We start from the raw sequence: 17,903 nt of genomic DNA, 5'->3' as shown, positions 1-17,903 counted from the left end.
CATAAGCGGTAAAAAAAAAAAATACAAAAATACAACCTTTCCATCAAAGTGTGTGTGTGTGTGAATTCACAAGAATGCATTCTAGAGAAATAACTGAGCAGAGTATATTTATTTACTATATGTGAGGCAGTATCTTTAACCACATCTGGACTGCATCAAAGCAAACAAACCAGACAAAGCAACAAAAAATGCCACACTTCCCTCATCTTAAATGTTTCAAATCCCTAAAATGATAATATTGAGACACCTCGAAATAACACGAACAGAGAGGATTACAAATGATTTCATAAAGTAGAAAACATTTTGCATAAGCCTGCAAAGGGGGCATAGGCACAGTTATAACTTGTAACTAATGTTATCTTCACAGACATTGGTCTAAATCGTTTTGCGATGAGTTTTTGTGGATTGATGTGAAACTTATGGGCTGGCTTATATTCAACAAAGATTTTAAATATAACTAAAATTTAATCAATCTGGACAACAAAACATCTAACTTATCATTACTTCATTATGAAAGACCAGCCGTTGTACTTCTTTGCATATAGACATAAAACCTGAGAGAAGAAAGAATGGCAACAAGGCACAAGTCAAGCATGTTCAGACATACAGTAAATACACAATAAGTAAATACATCAGGACTTTGAGTTCCATTAAGCAAATCTATAACGTTTAACAAACATGTACATTGCAGGAAAGCTCAATAAGTTACAGTGTAACTGCAGGCGACACAGTAGCTAAATTAAAGACAGAGATCACTAGTGATTATCAAAAACAAAAAGTCTGCTGTACTGTAGATAGTGTACCTTAAACATTAACAACAGCAGCAGTGCTAACTAACTGACAGTGATCCCTTATTTGTAATCAATTTATAACAAAACAGAATTCAATAATGTCAATAAAAAAATAAAAAATAAAAAAAGTGGAATGTTTCCCGTACTACCCTCAACAGCAAGAGGGCCAGGATGTACTGAGATCATCAGGCACTTAAAGAAGAAAACATACAGCAGGGATAAACATTAGTGCAAAGTCATTGTCAAGGCAAAGGAATGCTTCAGCATGTGAGAGGTTACAGACAGCGAGAAGAATGGCGGAGGAGCACTTTGTGCTACTCAGAAGTGCAAGTGGTGGGAGCGTGCAGAAACGCTGCAGGTTCCAGTGCATGTCTTTGGTTTCTTGTGTATTTACCAGATACACGTGACTGAGAGGTTGATTGAGGAAAAGGGGCTTTTTTTCGTGGTTCTTTCCAATCCAAATGCTTGCTTGCTGAAATTGCAGCTCAGCAGCTAAGTGGTGTGTGTTTGTGAATGGCTCATTAATCTACTGGTCAAAGCCAATAAGTGGCACCAGTTTGGGGGTCTCCACCTGAGAAGCTTTGCTTCCTGACTGTGACTTTCTATCTCATGTATCCAATGCGCCTCTACTGTCGGCAGAAGCTTGTTGCTCACACAGACTCCCCAGCAGCTGAGCTGTTTTGAAGACGGAGGCATGACCTGCCGGCTGCAGGGACTGGACCTTCTGCAGATTCTGGAGGGTGCGCAACATCTCAGCAGACACAATGGGCAAATGCTTCTCCTGGATGAGGCTGGAGCTGGCAGGTCGAAGGACAGTGTCACGAGTTGGCCTGATCCTCTGGACAGAGCAAACGGATGTTTTCTTTGGTGGGATGAAATCTTCTTCCACTGTTTGGTCGCTTGAAGATACTGTGCTGTCGTCAGAATCCTCACTCACTCCTTCATCGTTAGCACTGTTGTCATCTTGTTCTTCCTGTTTGACGCAATCGACATCTGTGATATAGATCATGTCTTTGGGGAGGGATGTGAACTGATAAACAAGGCGCTGGCCTTCAACCTTATTCAGGATGCCTCTTTGGTAATAATACCTACAGTACATAAACACGACAGAGTCAGAATTAACACAGCAACCATAATTAAAGGGGAAGTCAACTCCCCATTTTTTTTTATATGCAGCCCCACAGGTCTAAATATGGTAGTTTGCTTAATACTGTGTTAGTGGAATATGAGTTAAGCGGCAAATTCCAGCTGTTTTTATCCATCTCAGGAGGTGGCAAATTTTGCCACTTGCTGTTGACTGAAGATGACATCAATGTTGCTCAGGTCTCAGGTAACAACCAATCACAGTGCAGCTTCAGAATACAGATGAGCTCTGATTGGTTGTTGCCTGAGCCCCGAGCGACACTGATGTCATATTCAGTCGACAAGTGGCAAAATGGCCGCCCCCTGAGATGGATAAAAATGGCTGGATTTTGCTTCATAACTCGAATTTCACAAATGCTATAATAATCAGAATGCCATTTTTAAACTAGTAAGGTCACATATAACATATTCTTGTCAAGAAATATTTAAGGTTGACTTCCACTTTAAGCAAAGAACAGGTTTTGTTTTTAGTACTGTACCTGAGTGCTCTGCCCATTGTTTCATAATTCATATCTGGCTTGTTTTTGTGTCTGCCCCAGAGTCTCGCCACTGCCTTTGAGTTGACTAGTTTGAAGATTCCGGCGTTGGGATTAGTCCATTTAATGTAGCGGGGGCAAACTTGTCTGTCCTGCAGCAACTCCATCAGAAACTGCCACAGGTAGAGCGTGTTCCCACCTGATGAACCAAAACAAGTCCAATTACAATTAAAGTAACATGTTGTATTATAAGACTACATTATATAATTCTGAGTAATGATGTGTACCTAAAAATAAAAAATATATAGAAAAAATGTCATTAACTCTTTAACCGCCAAAAACGTTAAATAACGTTTAGTAAAATCCTACAGAGGACCGCCAAAGACGTTAAAAGACGTTCACTATGTTTTTTGGGGGGAAACGGGTGAAGGAAAGCCTTGGCCAGCTGTGCTGAAAGTATCAAGCAGATCTAGTTAGTATAATGCCTATTTTTGGGCACTAGATGGCAGCGATGACTCTCTTTGGACAAGATTGGGTAGGCGTCAGTAGAAGACGTGAGGCGGAGCTAGAGTGTTGAGGGGAGAATGACTGAGGAAGTGAAAATGGCGACTGGTTGCAAGCAGCTCACGCTTGAGCATTTTTTTCAAAGACGAAAAGCATCGACCAATGCTAAAGAGCACATTGATGACGACGATGATGATGATGGTGACTCCGAGGTTGACGCGGCGGCTATGATCACGTCATAAAGCCTCACCGGCACAACGCCGGAAAACGCGGAGCACAACCGAGCACTTCTGCACAGGCGGACGTTCAATCGGGCGACGAAGAGTACCCCGAGTCCAATGCATATTCATCAAAGGAGTGGGTACAGTCTGATCACGGAGAAGACGCTGGTTCTGGACTACGATGCCACCATGAATGGAGCGGATAAGATGGATCAGAACATCTCTTACCACCCGGTATAGGAACTGAAGGACGTGAGGAAGCCAGACGTAACACCACCGTAACGTCACCGTATCATGATCCTGAGAGTAGACTTGATGGCAACATGGCCAAACACACACACTGCAGTATATACTTGCTATTCCCCGGGGAAAAAAGCCAGCAAGAAAGTGTAGCGTATGCACGCGAAGGGGCAATCGCAGTGAAACTAATCTGTTGTGCAAATCCTGCTGCGTCCCCTTGCACGCAGGGGAGTGTTACACAAAAAGAAAAACTGTAGTTGAAACTTCCACACAATTGTAAATAGTACCACGGTTGCACACATTTGTAAATAGTTTGCCAAATTGTTTTGTCAAATTGTTACACTGTTGAATGTAAATAAACTTATTTTGCTATCAAAAAACACTTTTTCATTGTTGGTGGTAGTGTTTTACAGAAGCAAAGCACTGTTTAGGTGTTTGTGGCATCATTCATGAAAAAAAAAAAAGGTGTCAAATTCACTAGAGTGCATGAAATAATATCGTTTCACAAAAAGCTTGATTTCTCCGTATTTTGTTTCAAAACAGAGCATTTGGGTGAAACTAACCATTTTCTATTGTTGATTACTGAAAAACGGAATAAGGTAGAAACAAACTTTTTTTCTGATGAAAGATGAGAGTCCAATCTTTCATTTGGTAGTATGTGTGTTTCCATAGTCCAAACACAGAATTTTCTGTGGACCTTGAAAGATCAGTCAAAATGCTTAAATCGGCTGGCACCCACGGCATCCCTTTTCTGAAAACGTCTGGCGGTCAAAGAGTTAAAAAAAAACATGTACACAGTAGTGGAACCTTAAAGACCTTGACAACAATTTATGTCCAATTTTTTCTTCTTCTCTGGGAAACAATGCACATTGAGGCAAATCATTCCTGGGCCACAATGCCACTATCATATTACATTAATTAACTGTACAGTCAATGTATTACGTACAATTTAAACACTATTGACTGTCTAAATAAAACCGTTTACACAATGAGACAAAACTAATTAAACATAATTCAATATGTGATTTTGAGAATGAATGTTTAAAGTCACAACACATAATGAGTTACAGTATACATTGACTTTCATCATTATGAGCTAGTGTCGATTTCTGCATATTGTACTGAAATGCTTGGACAAAGAAGGCCTATCAAACAACAACTGTTTGCTAATATACCTTGGAGACAAAGAAGCCAAGAATATTATGTTATGCTTTGCTCCCCAAAAAAGCCAATGACAAAGCACTAAGAAACAAACAACGTTATCTTTTAAACCCATATCTCACTGAGTGGTGAATGCTTGCGATCGATCGTAGCAAATTTGGGGTTTCATCATGATCTGTAAAAGGTTGCAAATATGTTTGCAAACAGTTTTACTTGTCGCAAACAGTTTTTATTGTCGCAAGGAGGTTTTGAACATGTTCACATGATAGTTTTGCCCATACTAGCTTAGCATCGCTGCAGGCATGCAACTGTGTCATATCTACATCTGTTCATATTTTTTCGCTGGTGTGCTGGTGGTTAAGACCTGCTGTTTCAGTTTCTTTTTTTCGTCTCTCTTGTCAAGTGCTAGTCATGCAATTATCGACAGAGCCAATCACAAGCAAGGGGAACGGGAGCAATGCTTCATATGATTGGCAGAGCCTGGAAGCAGTGCTCTTTTGACTACAGAAGTTTTTCTTCCAGATCTAAGCTATGACTTTAATCGTTGTCGTACATTATGAACTAAAGTACTAACCCTGCTTTGAACATGTATCAAATAGAAAGCACAGATAAATGTGTTAAAATGCAACAAGTACAAAGTAGTCAACAAAGTACAATGTACTGGAAAAAAGCTAGCTAAATTTGAGGAATACTGTACTTGAGTTTGTTACACATATAAGCCGCAGGTGTTTTAATGTTACCGCACTGGGTTCCCGGCTACTTCCTTTTCCATAATGATGTGCAAATTGTCTCGCCCTTCTTCTGTCTCTCCTACTGTATTTGGGCTCACTTGTTTTGTTTTGCTCTGCCTGACGCTCTTGCGCTTCCTTTATAGTGCGCCCCCTTGAGATCTGATGGATAAGCCACACCTTTGTATAAGCCGCAGGGTCGAATGCAAGTGAAAAAAGTAGCGTCTTATAGTCCAGAAAAGACTGTACTTAAAATTTTGTGTGTGACTTTAAAAAGGGATATTGTTCACAGACTTTTCCAAACTTTATGATCTTGAGTCGTTTGAATATTGAGATTGCACTTTACCTTTATTGTATTTATCCCGCTTCACTTTAATCTCAGGAGTAGGAGATTCTGCCCTTCGATGTCGTTTTCTACCTGCAAGGTTAAGGGGGGAAATAAATGTAATTTATTTCTATAATATTTTACATTATCACACAGACATCACTCATTTAAATGAGCAGGCAATTGGTGACCAGGAAAGCGACTGACTTCTCTGTTTGGACTGCAGCTGTGTCGCAGGCTCATTTGTGTGCAACGTGTGCCATTCGGGCTCTTCAACAGCTCCCATAATCCCCCCTGCAGACACAGTCAACTGGGTGACAGGAGCAGTGATGACGTCGCCCAATGATGGCAGAAAGGTCTGGGCTGTAGGAGGTCATACACAGATTTATTGAAAGACCGCAGCACAATAATAGTTCCAACACTTTCCTACATTGAGAGGAAAAGCTTGTGGATAAAAGGCATATTTACCTTTTTCAGGGTGTTCAAAAAGTAAAATTTACTTCCTTTTTTTTTTTTTTTTAAATTTCATTACCAATTGGATTACCAATTGACAGTGGAGCAGCAATGCAAAATGGCCATATAGTGACTTTTGTGACACCCTGCATGTGCATGCAAATTAGGGATTGATCAATAATTCAGACCAAAAGTTATAGATCAGAATTACTGAATAAAGGCTTTGATATGGCGAAAGTCAATGTACAGCTTGTAGCGGTCCCTAACACAATACGTACATGGGCTGTATTCAGAATACTAGGATAATTTTAGAGCCACTTTCACTCAAAATGCCAACGTGCATGTGATGTGATCTTGATAATAATCTCAATAACCTTCAAAGACTCTTATTGTGTTGTTGTGTTGTCAGCCTCAACAAATTTGCAATTTTAAGAACAACATAACATCACTATGCAAAATTAATCGACATCCTTAAAGACCTCTGCTTAGGAACAACTATTTTGGCAATATTATTCTAATTGATGTGACAGAATGACGGAACACTAATTCAGAGCATTCAGAGAGATTGTCCCATCTGATAAAAAAGGTAACGTTTATTATTTTTATTTTAAAAAACATACACAATTATTTGTTAATATTCCTTATACTGAACAATCAATTTTTTTTGTCAAATGCCCTTAAATAAATACCAATACACATGTTAGTGTTGACACTAACGCACACTTACAGTAGTGTTCTAGTGACAGGGTATCAGGACAGTCCAAGTCAAGGAGTGAGTCTGCAGCAACAAGCGTTTCCATGGTCTCTTCGTCTCCACTTTCACATGGCTCCACTTTAGACCACAGAGTAGAGAAGACCACATAACCACAATAGTAAGACAGTAGAAGATGATGGGATTCACTGGAAGAATCACTTTGGCTCAAGCATTATGTCCAAGTCATTTCAATTAAGAAGCAAACTTCTCATCTTTGCACCCCCCACCCCACACAAAAAATAAGTTCATACTTTTCTGTACATGAAATGTAGCATTTTACTGCAGTGAAATAAATTCTTCAATGGGATGTAGTTGACCTCCTTTGTGCTAATTCTCAAAAAAAAGAACCTGATATATGTTAAGATAACTATTATTTGGGATAAACAATAAATAATTCATGGCTTTGGCTATCAGGGAAATGTGTGTTGGCCTTGTCACAACAACACATAACCGGTACATTATGCAGTCTACTGTAGAAGTGGATGACTCATCTCCCATCACGGTCTGTCATTGAAAGTATGACTTTTGGATGCTGCGCAAAGAGAACCCAATATTTGGACGGTATCAAGTGCAGATTTTTCATACTGTTTACCCGTACAGCATTCTATTGCCTTGAGTTCTCTCAGTGTGCTGGCAGGCAATATATTACGAATAACTGCTAATCAAAGAGCATGACTGCTTTATGGGCTGTTTTATACGGTGGTGCCATCACTGTGATGGAGTGCCTTGTTACGGTGTATATTTAATTATCAGGGATAGCCAAGAGACACTGATGTCCAGTTACTGTAACCAGTGACAATTCATCATCTGAGTCTCCTCCAAGGACCACTATCAATCTCACAAATATTGTACATTATAGTCTGTAGTCATTAAAAGCTATACTACCTGGCCAAAACACTAGGCACAGCTGCCAAATCTTATTCGATACATACATATGTATAATATTCATCAGTATTGATTAACACTGTTACATTATTATGGGTACTGTTGCGCTCATTTGCAGTGTGTGGAATTGAGGTGCATTTATCATTGTACCATTTATAACATAGTTTCACAGTTATCGATAATATTATCAGCAGTGCACTTCTAATCTACTGCAAATCAATATTTAACAGTATTTTATGAAATTGAGTCAATGGGTTAAAATTGGGCACGAAGCATAATTGATCTAATGTCATACAACAGAGCACATATTAAAGACTTCAAAGTGGGACCGACGCATGTCTTTGTGACGTTAGACGAATGATGGAAACATCTGCCGGCTAAACAATGCTGTCAAACGTGGACAGTTTCTACCGCTTACAAAATCCACTGACGACTTGACGAACGAGATGCAGGTGGTGAACAAGATAACTATTGTCGTGAAGTTGTTGAAAAAAACTAATCGTGTATTTACTGTAGTTCTGCTAGGAGCATGAACTTAGCCTAGCCAAGCCCCACTACAGCTGTCCCATGCAACTTGAGGATCAAAGTAAAACGACCCGAAACAACGACAGACTTACTTTTAACAACCAGCACTGATGGTGAGGAAGCTACAGCATGCTTTAGCTGGATTCGTCCTAGTCTACATTGTAATGCGATGTATGTGCTGCCTTTTGCAGACTAGCTTGAAATGTTTTGCTCAACTTCCTGAATATTTTACGAAGGGTGGTCCTTGAGCTGGAATAGAATGCGCGTGCGCAAAACAGGCATCCTTTTCAACCTACGCGACGTAAGTACAAAACAAGCCACAAAACAAGCTGTGAATGTAAAATTCAGAAAGCCACAGTTCGTAGATTATTGGTCATTTATTTGCCACACAAGAATACTTCAGTCAGGTGTGGCTGTGTGCGCCGTAGGCTATACACTAACCTTTATGCAAATGGTGGTCTTCTAGCTGTGACTCCTCACACAAAAACCCTGAATATGTGAACAGGTGTGGATGTGGAATCTGCTCCACGAGTACAGCTGGGAAATCCGAGCGAACCCCCAACTGCACAAACAACAAAAAACGTAATATTAACTGTCACTAAAATGAGCACACCTGTCACATTGTTTTGGTATTTTCATTCAATGAAGAGTGCATCCATCCTGTCAGTGTACAAGTTAACAGTGTAAATTAAGTAACTAGAAAAATTCCCGCGGAAATTTTGAATGGGACTGCTGACTCTTGTAAATGTTTTGTGTTGAGTTTAAAATTTAAACCACTGGAATCGCTCAAGAAATGTGGAAGTTAACCATAATCAACATCAACTAAAAGTATCTCAAAGTAATTAAACAGCTGGCAACAAATGTGAGTACAGCAGAACATGTCCAAATTTTCAATATTTTGTGTGGCCATATTTTTTGTTTCCCAGTACTGCGTCATTCAATATGTCACAGTACATGTTGGTTTTCATGGTTCCCTCAGTCTTTTGTAGACAGAGGTGTCAAATCCAGTCCTAGAAAGTAAAAACCCTGGCTAAAAATATAATTCGAAAATTTAATCTAAAATAATAAATATGAATGGAAATTAAAACAATGAAAAATATATATACATACATGAATACATTTGTATTTAATTTTAGAATTATATACATTTTTACATCCGTTTTTATTTTCACTTTTAGTCATTTATTTAGTCATTTATTTATTTATTTATTAAGTCTTTTTTTTGGGGGGTAGTTTTAGTCCGTACTGCCAGGTCTTTGTTTTTCACCGAGCCGCTGACTGGACCAATGAAAAGTAGTTTGCAACGACGAGTCCAACCCAAGACATGCTTAGGACCGCCCCCTCATTCAGATAACATTTCGACCTGGCAGTATGGACCAAAACTGCCAAAATAAAAAAATAAAATAAAAAAAGACTTAATAAATACATAAATGACTAAAAGTTAAAATAAAAACGGATGTAAAAAAATATATAATTAAAAAATTAAATACAAATGTATTCATTTATGTATATATATTTTTTCGTTGTTTTTATTTCCATTCATATTTATTATTTGGATTTAATTTTCCAATTATATTTTTTTATATCCGGTTTTATTTTCACTTTTAGTCATTTATTTAGTCATTTATTTAGTCATTTATGTATTTATTTATTAAGTCATTTATTTATTTAGAATTTTGGCAGTTTTGGTCCTCCATACGCTACAGCAGGGGTGCTCAAGTTCGGTCCTCGAGAGCCCCTATCCAGCCAGTTTTCCATGTTTCTCTCCTGCAGCACAGCTAATGATCAGCTAATCAGCAAGCTTTGCAGAAGCCTGATAACAATCCTGACCATGAATCAGGTGTGTTAGTGGAGAGAAACATGGAAAACAGGCTGGGGCCCTCGAGGACCGAACTTGAGCACCCCTGCTCTACAGGTAAACGAGCCTGCCTGTAGAGCATAGGTGTCAAACTCCGATCCTCGAGGGCTGGAGTCCTGCAGGTTTTGAATGTTTCCCTTCTCCAACACAGCTGATATATGATCAGCTCATCAGCAAGCTCTGCATAAGCCTGATAACGATCCTGCTGATTGGAAACCTCCAAAACCTGCAGGACTGCGGCCCTCGACCCTCGAGGACCGCAGTTTGACACCTATGCTGTAGAGTAGATGCACCGGTGGCTAATGTCAAACTGTGGTAGCCAGGGTTTTTATTTTTTGGACCTGGATTTGACATCTCTGTTTATAGGCCAATGACGGGCAACTGTCACCCTGAGTCCACATTTCGAGTTGCTCCTAGATTAAGTAAAATAAAATAAAAAGTAAGAAAAAATTGTGGAGTATTATAAACATATTTCCTCTACTACAGTGGTCCACCGCATACTCGTGGTTCGACATGTGGATTCACCTAATACAAACCTCTTCTTTTTTTTGGTGTGAGGCAGACAACCCCTGTTTTTGTGGATAATGCCAATTAAAGGTTTTTCGGCACTGAAGACTTGTTTGGGTTGACAAAAAGAAAATTGGCATTGCACAAATTTTCGCTATCCACTGGCTGGACAGGTCTCTATCTCCTGTGAATGAATAGTGGGGGCCCACTGTTTAATTTTAAGTTGTAATATCACCATTCAACACTAAATGACATTGCTCAGCTGGGTCTAACCTGTGCAACACTACAACGTGAGTAGACCTAATCATTTGGGGATTTGGAATGACATACAGGACAAACATAGTACCTGAATATTATTAAAATTTAGATTGAGTTTATTCAAAAAAAAAATCACAAAATGAGTTATCACACTTAATCACAGAAAAAAAAAAAAATCCACCTACCCCTATATGACTGCAATGGAGCTTGTTACTAGTACAGATAAAAAAAATTATTGACAGGGATTTTTATAGGTTAAAAAAAAAGAAACTTTTACTATAGATCATAACATATTAATGGAAAAAAATGAGAGATATGGTATAAAAGATATGACATAAATGGATAAAAAGTTTTCTAGATAACTCACAGTGTCCCCCAAGGGTCTGTGCTTGGGCCTAAATTATTCAGACTGTATATGCTGTGTCTATTAATTTTTATTTTTTTAAGTTCGTTTTGCTGATGAAACAACTTTATAAGGCTCGGGAAGGAAACTCAAGCAGCTTCTGACTGAGTACTGTGGAAAAAGAATGAAATCCATTAAAAAAAAAAAAAAACTAGTTTGACAAACAATTTATCTTTGAATCTCGACAAAATGAAATAGTTTATAATCTTTGGCACTAGACAAATTAAACATCAAGTCAAAACCATTGTCGACTCCATTGAAATCGAAAGAGTAAATTATTTATTTTTTGGGGGCATTGTAATTTATGGAAAATGTGGAAATCTCCAAAAATCTCCAAAGCTTTAGGTATACTTTATAAAACCAACTACTCAATTTTTGATTGGTCAAACCCTGTATTGTTGACACCTGTATCTTATACATGCATTGAATATTACATATATTAAGCTACTGTGATGTATACTGGGTCAATAAAAATCAAATATAATGCACATTTTAAATCCATATATAAAACGGCATTTTTGTCATACTTGTTTAAGAAGTGTTTGGTCCTATGTGCCACAATGTTTCATTAGCACTAATAGTGGGGGGCATTAGTGCTAATGAAAAATTGTGGCCCCTCCATCCCAACAATAATATGGTAAAGACGTTTTTTTTTTAAGTCAATGCACTGAATATTGCTAGCTTGTACATTCACATCCTTTTTTTATATTAGCTGAAGACAGCCGGCAAGCAGTGCTAAATATTTTACTTACCCCTGGCAAGTTAACATGGTCACTGGCGAAGTCAAAAATGAGCTCTGATTGCTCTAGCATGGCTGAAAATGCCCAACACTCCTGCAGATGGGACTAGATGGCTATAGCATCACAGGAATCTTCTGAAAACTATGTGTCTCTTCTCTCGGCAGAAGTTCTTCGTGGGCTGATGAATAACAGTGGACAGTGGTGGTAGCCCTTTAGCTTAACTGAGGAGCGCACGTCGCAGGATGTGATGATGCTGGCATCTTAACTGAGAATGTGAGTATACCAGATTAGTATAAAACAAAGTTGTCACAGGAAATAACGTTTGACTTTCAATGGGGAAGTAGGTTGCTATGAAATATGTCCTGCCGTCAGACTACAACCTGTCAAGAAAAAAAAAGGGAGAAATTAGTAACATACATAGATGAGATGAAATAGCAACATTAGACACTAATTGCATACTTATTTGATTACGACTTGGCTGTCTGAAATACACGTTAAAACGGCACAGTCTGCTTTTAACTATCACAAATCTCACTTGCATCTTCTAAAAAAGAGGCCAAACCACTAACAGGAAGGAAGCGTTTGTATTGCAATGTGTGTGTGTGTGTTTGTGTGCAATACTGGGGAAGCAGCTGGCGCTGAACTTGAAACATTATGTCTTTGCGCAACTTTCAAGGTCTCACAGCCGTTGCATTCACATTCCTTAAGACATGTTGGGGACATTTAGAATCAAAGCAGTTGTTTTGTTTCCCTGGCTTTTAATCATTGAAATGTTCCATCCTTGCTCTTAGTTGCTCCTCAATCTACCATGTTTGAATAATCCTGAGGTTAAAGTGAAACGCGTCTGGGATTTAAGTCTCTCTTGCTGTTGTACAGATGCTTCATATTTACTAGTTTAAAAGAGAATTCATCAACATGGTGACACACCTGCGCCTTACCTTTAGCTCTTTTCTGTAGAAGATCACAGCAGTAATCAGGTTTGCCGTACGACACAGTAGCTTTCCTTCCTAGAAAAATAGCTTCAAGGAATTAATTCTAGTCATATTTGAATTCCGTTTAATCCCCCAACCTTAGCAGCTTCGCACCAAAGCTTCCAAACGGAGAACATGAATGGGCGTCTTAGCGTTTGCGATGGAGCCACAGTATGTTTGGGTCAGTTATCACACAGGAAGCACAGCTCAGTTAGGAGGCACCACTTCCTGAGCTCTTGTGCCAAACCGCTGCCATCATTTTAGCCAGAAATGCTATTCTCATTTTCAACTTCCTCAGATGTTTGCATTTCTTTGGCTTCAATACTTTCAATGTAAATTAAGTTTGTTTCTTGATTGATATATACTTTAAAAAAAAAAAAAAAAACTACTACCGTACATTGCAATATAAAGTATCACTTAATTCTGGCTATTCCACATACACAGCAGTCTATTCTGTGGTTTCTGCAAGGTTGGCTATACAGACCCATTCCAAAAAAAAATGGAATATCTTGGAAAAGTTTAATAATTTCCATAATTCTGTTCAGAAAGTTAAACTTTCATCAACTATAGATTCAGAGCCTACAATTTAAACAATTCAAAGTATTATTTTGTTCATTTTTACTTAATTTGGGCTTCCAGCTTGTAAAACCCACAAAAACAGGGTTTGAAAAATGTGATACTGTGAAGAAATCAGCATGTATACTTCTTAGAGGTTCGCATAAAAACAAAAAAGATAGAAAGGTGGATAAGATCAAATTAATGAAAGTATGGTAGTTTCAAAACGATATTTCAATCTTCAGTACTTTTGATTTATTTGATGTGATCCTGCATGTAGAGTTCATCTTCGAACAGGACCTGGCCCCTGCCCATACCCCCCAGTAGCACCAGAACCTGGTTTGATGCCCATGCCTTCACAGTGCTTGAATGGCCAGCCAACTCGGCGAGCATGTGGGCATGTGAAGCCCTTTAAGACTCTTGTTTGATTAAGGGCTATATAAATAAACTTGACTTGACTTGAAAGTTTAACTTTTTGAATGGAATTATGGAAATTAATAAACTTTTCCAAGATATTCTATTCTTTGGGAATGAGTCTGTATATGAAATAAGCGAACTAAAGAGGAAGTCAACACAAATATTTTCTTTACAATAATGTTTATGTCCATGCCCCCACTAGTCTAAACACAGCATACTGATTAATACTCTCCTGATTTGATCCATCTCAGGGAGCGGCCATTTTGTCACTTGCTGTCGATTGAAAATGACATCAGTTGTTCAGGGCTCAGGTAACAACCAATCACGGTGCACCTGTTTTCTGAAGCTGAGCTGTGACTGGTTGTTACCTGGGTCCTGAGCAAGAGGGATAAAAGCGGGTGGATATTCCTGCTCAATTCATATTCCGCAAATGGAATATTAATCAGAATGCTGTGTTTAGATTTGTGGCCTGGGCTGCATAGAGTATATTATTGTAAACAACATTTTTGGGTTGACTTCCTCTTTAGGAGCTTATTTTCCTCTTGCTAACCTGAATATCAGGCTTTGGCTTTACTATATGGCAATCCGCCATGCTTATCTTCATGGCAATGAATGTGCTACTAAACATAATCAGGGCAGGCTGTCTTTTTTATTTTGCAGAAAAAAATAGGATTATACTTTTTTTTTTCATGTTTTGCCACATTGCTAATTCTCACATTGTTCTTTTTGTGAGTGGCAGCTGTTTTCAAGCGCCATTATACTAGCTGTATATCCATTATTAGCCAGTCAGAGGGTCCGGAGCCTTTGTTCATTGGTACTCTGGTCACATACTGTAGGTTTGTCTCGGTGGCCTTTGCACATGGCTTTGAGTCTGTGAAGTGGCTGCCAGGCCCCTCAGGACACTGATAAGGCCCTGTAACGTTCATTCCTCATTTTGCCTGTGTGAGGGTAAGAGAGCGAGATAGAAAAAAGTGCAGGTTTGTCGGACAGAGAGCGGTTATGTGTGTTCGATGTGTGTGAACTAGGCCAGGATGATAACAGGATGGCAAGTGAGGGAAGCAGCTGATAAGGTCCTCTGGTTGCTCGCTATAACAGGGTCTTGTTAAATGAACATTGAAATATGGTGTAAGGGGAGATTGGCTATCGGAGAAGTGGCGGTGGTCACAGCACAATAACGACTTTACAACATTCCTGATGTCCATAGAGTGTGCCTGTGTGTATGTAGGGTCGACTTTTGATAAATATCATGTTAAAACTGAACGTCCAAGCTCAGAATGTCATGCTCTGAAAACTAGTTTCACTTTCCTTTTAGCACATGGCATCCGACATACAGCTATGCTACAGATGAGTCTTTCTTAGTCGTTTTAGTTTCTTTTTCAAACCAAACACAATAATAACACACAATTGTTATTATTACTACGACATATTAAATATTAAGCAGAGGGGTTACCTTATGTTGTCATTTGGTATCTATGCAGCACGTCAGCAGCTGGCTAGAGGATCCAAAAGGGAAATAGAAATTGTTCTCATCTGGCAAACACAAAACCGTCATCTGTTTCATTATCAGAGATCGGTTTCTATTGCGAAATGTCCAAGGAAAGTGAATCAGATAGTAGATAAGTGTAGTAAGTGTTGATCTTTCAGTCCTTGGCAGATGTTGCTCCCTCGCCTTTTTTTCCCCCTTGAACTGCCCCCCAAGTGAGGTCTGATTGGTTACCTGTGTTGTGAGTCAAGGTAACCCTTAGTAACGATTGTCAGTGTGGAGCAAATGTAAACACGGGTGTATTTGCAATGTAAAGCAGAGAGCCAAGCAACCGACTTGCAAACAGACATATGTTGTATAAGGGAAACTCTGTGTGTGTTGTTTGTGTTGGTTCAGATGCAAATGTATTATTTTTTGTTGATATTTTATTGTTAAAATTTTTTATGTTTGAGTTGCAAACAATTGTTGCCATTTGAGGCATATATGCTAGCTTCCATCGCATTGCATCATGACAAAAAAGGTTTTCTGGCTAAAGAGTCGTCAGTTGCTTTAAACACAGTCCCTGACACTCCCTAGTGGCAAAACGTGGCACTAACACACTTAGGGAAGTCCCATTCTTGCTTCCCTCTATTTTTAATGATGTGCACAGTAAGACCCGTTGGATTATTTTAAATGGTTGAACTAAATATCCACTCTGAACCTTTGGACAAATTCAGGGTCCCCAAAAATCTGTGGAGAATTTAAAGAATATGCAAATTGCCGTTTATTTATATGAGGAGGAATACAATTCAATGAAAACACATTTCATGTTCCATTAGGTGAGACAGGGAACAGCACTGGAAATAATTGTGTAAACAACAACATATTATGACACAGCCCATTCATATTTGGTTTGAAGTTGAAAATGCATGTTTTTGTGGTCCGAAAGTATGAAGTCTGGAGATCCTCACAACCACTCAATATACTTGATTATCGGTAACTGATTTTATCATCTTATGTGATAAGTAAGTCAATATCACTCTCAAGTTTTCTTTTAGGAGCGAATTTTTCCAACCATGCTCCTGATAATTTCCATATTTTACACATAAATTAACTTGATCAGAAAATGATCCTACTATCAATGTAGTAAATGGGGATATCCCCAAAATTGCAAATTGTGAACCATTTTTGTTAGTAAAGACTTGCACATCCAAATTCTAATACAGCTGGAGAAGGTTGTTACGATTAAATAAATAATACATTTGGAACACTGGAATTTGTGGATTTGATTATAGACTAGCCAAATGTGAGACTTCTGCCCGACGTCTGTGTTCTTTTGCTGATATTAATCTTTCCTTTTTTTTCTCCTTACTGCTACTTTGCATTTAATACAAAGCTCCCATTAGATGTTCTCTTCTCCATGGGAATTGAGGCTGTGTTCAGAGAAAACGACCTTTTGTGATAATGACGCCCACTTTCTTGTCCTTTGTTGGAGCAAAGCTATGCGGCTCTTGATAAGGCAAACAACAACAACAACAACAACAACAACCCATAAATAACCTTGATTACTTTTTAATTTCTTCTTTGAAAAAACCTCAAACCTATCTGAGATTTTTGAAGTCTCTAGATTCCCAGATAGTCTAACAGTCAATAGTTTTACAGCTGTATTGAAACCACTGAGTGTATGTTTTTTTTTCCCTTTCTATTCTTCTTTCTGTATTGACTCTTACACCAGCATCTTTCCTCTATGTGTTGGCCTTGCAGCACTTAAGGAACAGACGCCAGTCAATATGCAACACTAGTTGTACAACACGAGTTGTGTTGCATACTGTTGTGTCTGGGGACCAGTAAATTGATATTCATGACGCGGTGCAGGTGATACAGGTGCTACAAATCCTAAAGTTGCAAGCCCCAATTCCACTGAAGTTAGGACATTGTGTAAAATATAAATAAAAACAACACATTTTAAAACAATTAAATACATTTCCAAGACAAACTGTAGCAGTACATTTCAAAATGTACTGTCCTTGAATCATATCACACCCTATGTATTGAGACATATCGAATCATCTTTTGTGAGAGATGCACAGGAGGTATAAATTGGTAGAAGTCGCTGATGATTTGTTCTTTTTCAAATTTAATTAACTTGAATACTGTGGGCTTTGGAGAGCTTTTCCATCTTGTAATATGATAATAGACATAACAAACGCTACAGCCAAACCATGTTGAATCATAATAGCACTGAATCAAACTGAATTGAGTCGTTCCACTTTAAAACTGTTCTTCAATCGTATTGTACCCCATGTATAGAGAGATGTATTGTGATATTTTATTAGAGAGATGCTCACCCCTAATATTTAATGTTCAAACTGATCAACTTTATCATTTGTTTGTTTTACAAATATTCATTCATTTTAGATTTGATGCTTGCAACATGTTCCAAAAAAATTGGGACTGGGTCAAGTTTACCACTGTGCTCCATCACAGCAGGGTAGGCATTTGGGAACTGAGAACAGTCACATTGAT

At 38.5% G+C, this 17,903-nt stretch overlaps 1 protein-coding gene and 1 long non-coding RNA gene across 7 annotated transcripts in view; one reads left to right on the top strand and one right to left on the bottom strand.

Moving 5' to 3' along the window:
* Positions 1–90: 90 nt before the first annotated feature.
* On the bottom strand, positions 91–15,564 carry LOC144042821 (ETS-related transcription factor Elf-1-like). Of its 4 annotated transcripts, none has more exons than XM_077555828.1 (9): positions 15,366–15,564; positions 12,900–12,979; positions 11,985–12,352; positions 8,648–8,768; positions 6,770–6,874; positions 5,797–5,952; positions 5,611–5,682; positions 2,414–2,609; positions 91–1,879 (listed from the first exon to the last, which is right to left on the bottom strand). In XM_077555828.1, the coding sequence occupies exons 3-9, from the start codon at positions 12,042–12,044 to the stop codon at positions 1,399–1,401; spliced, it is 1,191 nt and encodes a 396-aa protein (XP_077411954.1). In that variant the 5' UTR covers positions 12,045–12,352; positions 12,900–12,979; positions 15,366–15,564; the 3' UTR covers positions 91–1,398. The 4 variants fall into 4 exon arrangements, with proteins under 4 accessions (XP_077411954.1, XP_077411953.1, XP_077411952.1 ...); XM_077555827.1 differs by having other exon boundaries at positions 12,911–12,979; XM_077555826.1 differs by lacking the exons at positions 12,900–12,979; positions 15,366–15,564 and adding an exon at positions 12,432–12,507.
* The window catches only part of LOC144042823 (uncharacterized), a 69,613-nt gene continuing 59,743 nt past the window's right edge, over positions 8,034–17,903 (top strand). The window contains exons 1-4 of one of the 3 annotated variants that reach the window (XR_013290985.1): positions 8,034–8,133; positions 8,198–8,319; positions 8,398–8,507; positions 12,137–12,245. This is a non-coding gene — a long non-coding RNA (uncharacterized LOC144042823). Of the gene's footprint in view, positions 8,320–8,397; positions 8,508–12,136; positions 12,246–17,903 lie in introns of all 3 variants that reach the window. The other 2 variants (XR_013290984.1, XR_013290986.1) reach the window with 2 other exon arrangements.

This window comes from Vanacampus margaritifer, chromosome 2, assembly GCF_051991255.1.
Source record: "Vanacampus margaritifer isolate UIUO_Vmar chromosome 2, RoL_Vmar_1.0, whole genome shotgun sequence".
Classification (NCBI taxonomy): Eukaryota; Metazoa; Chordata; class Actinopteri; order Syngnathiformes; family Syngnathidae; genus Vanacampus; species Vanacampus margaritifer.
The sequence above is the reverse complement of the archived record's forward strand: the minus strand, read 5'-3'. Positions and strand labels throughout refer to the sequence as shown.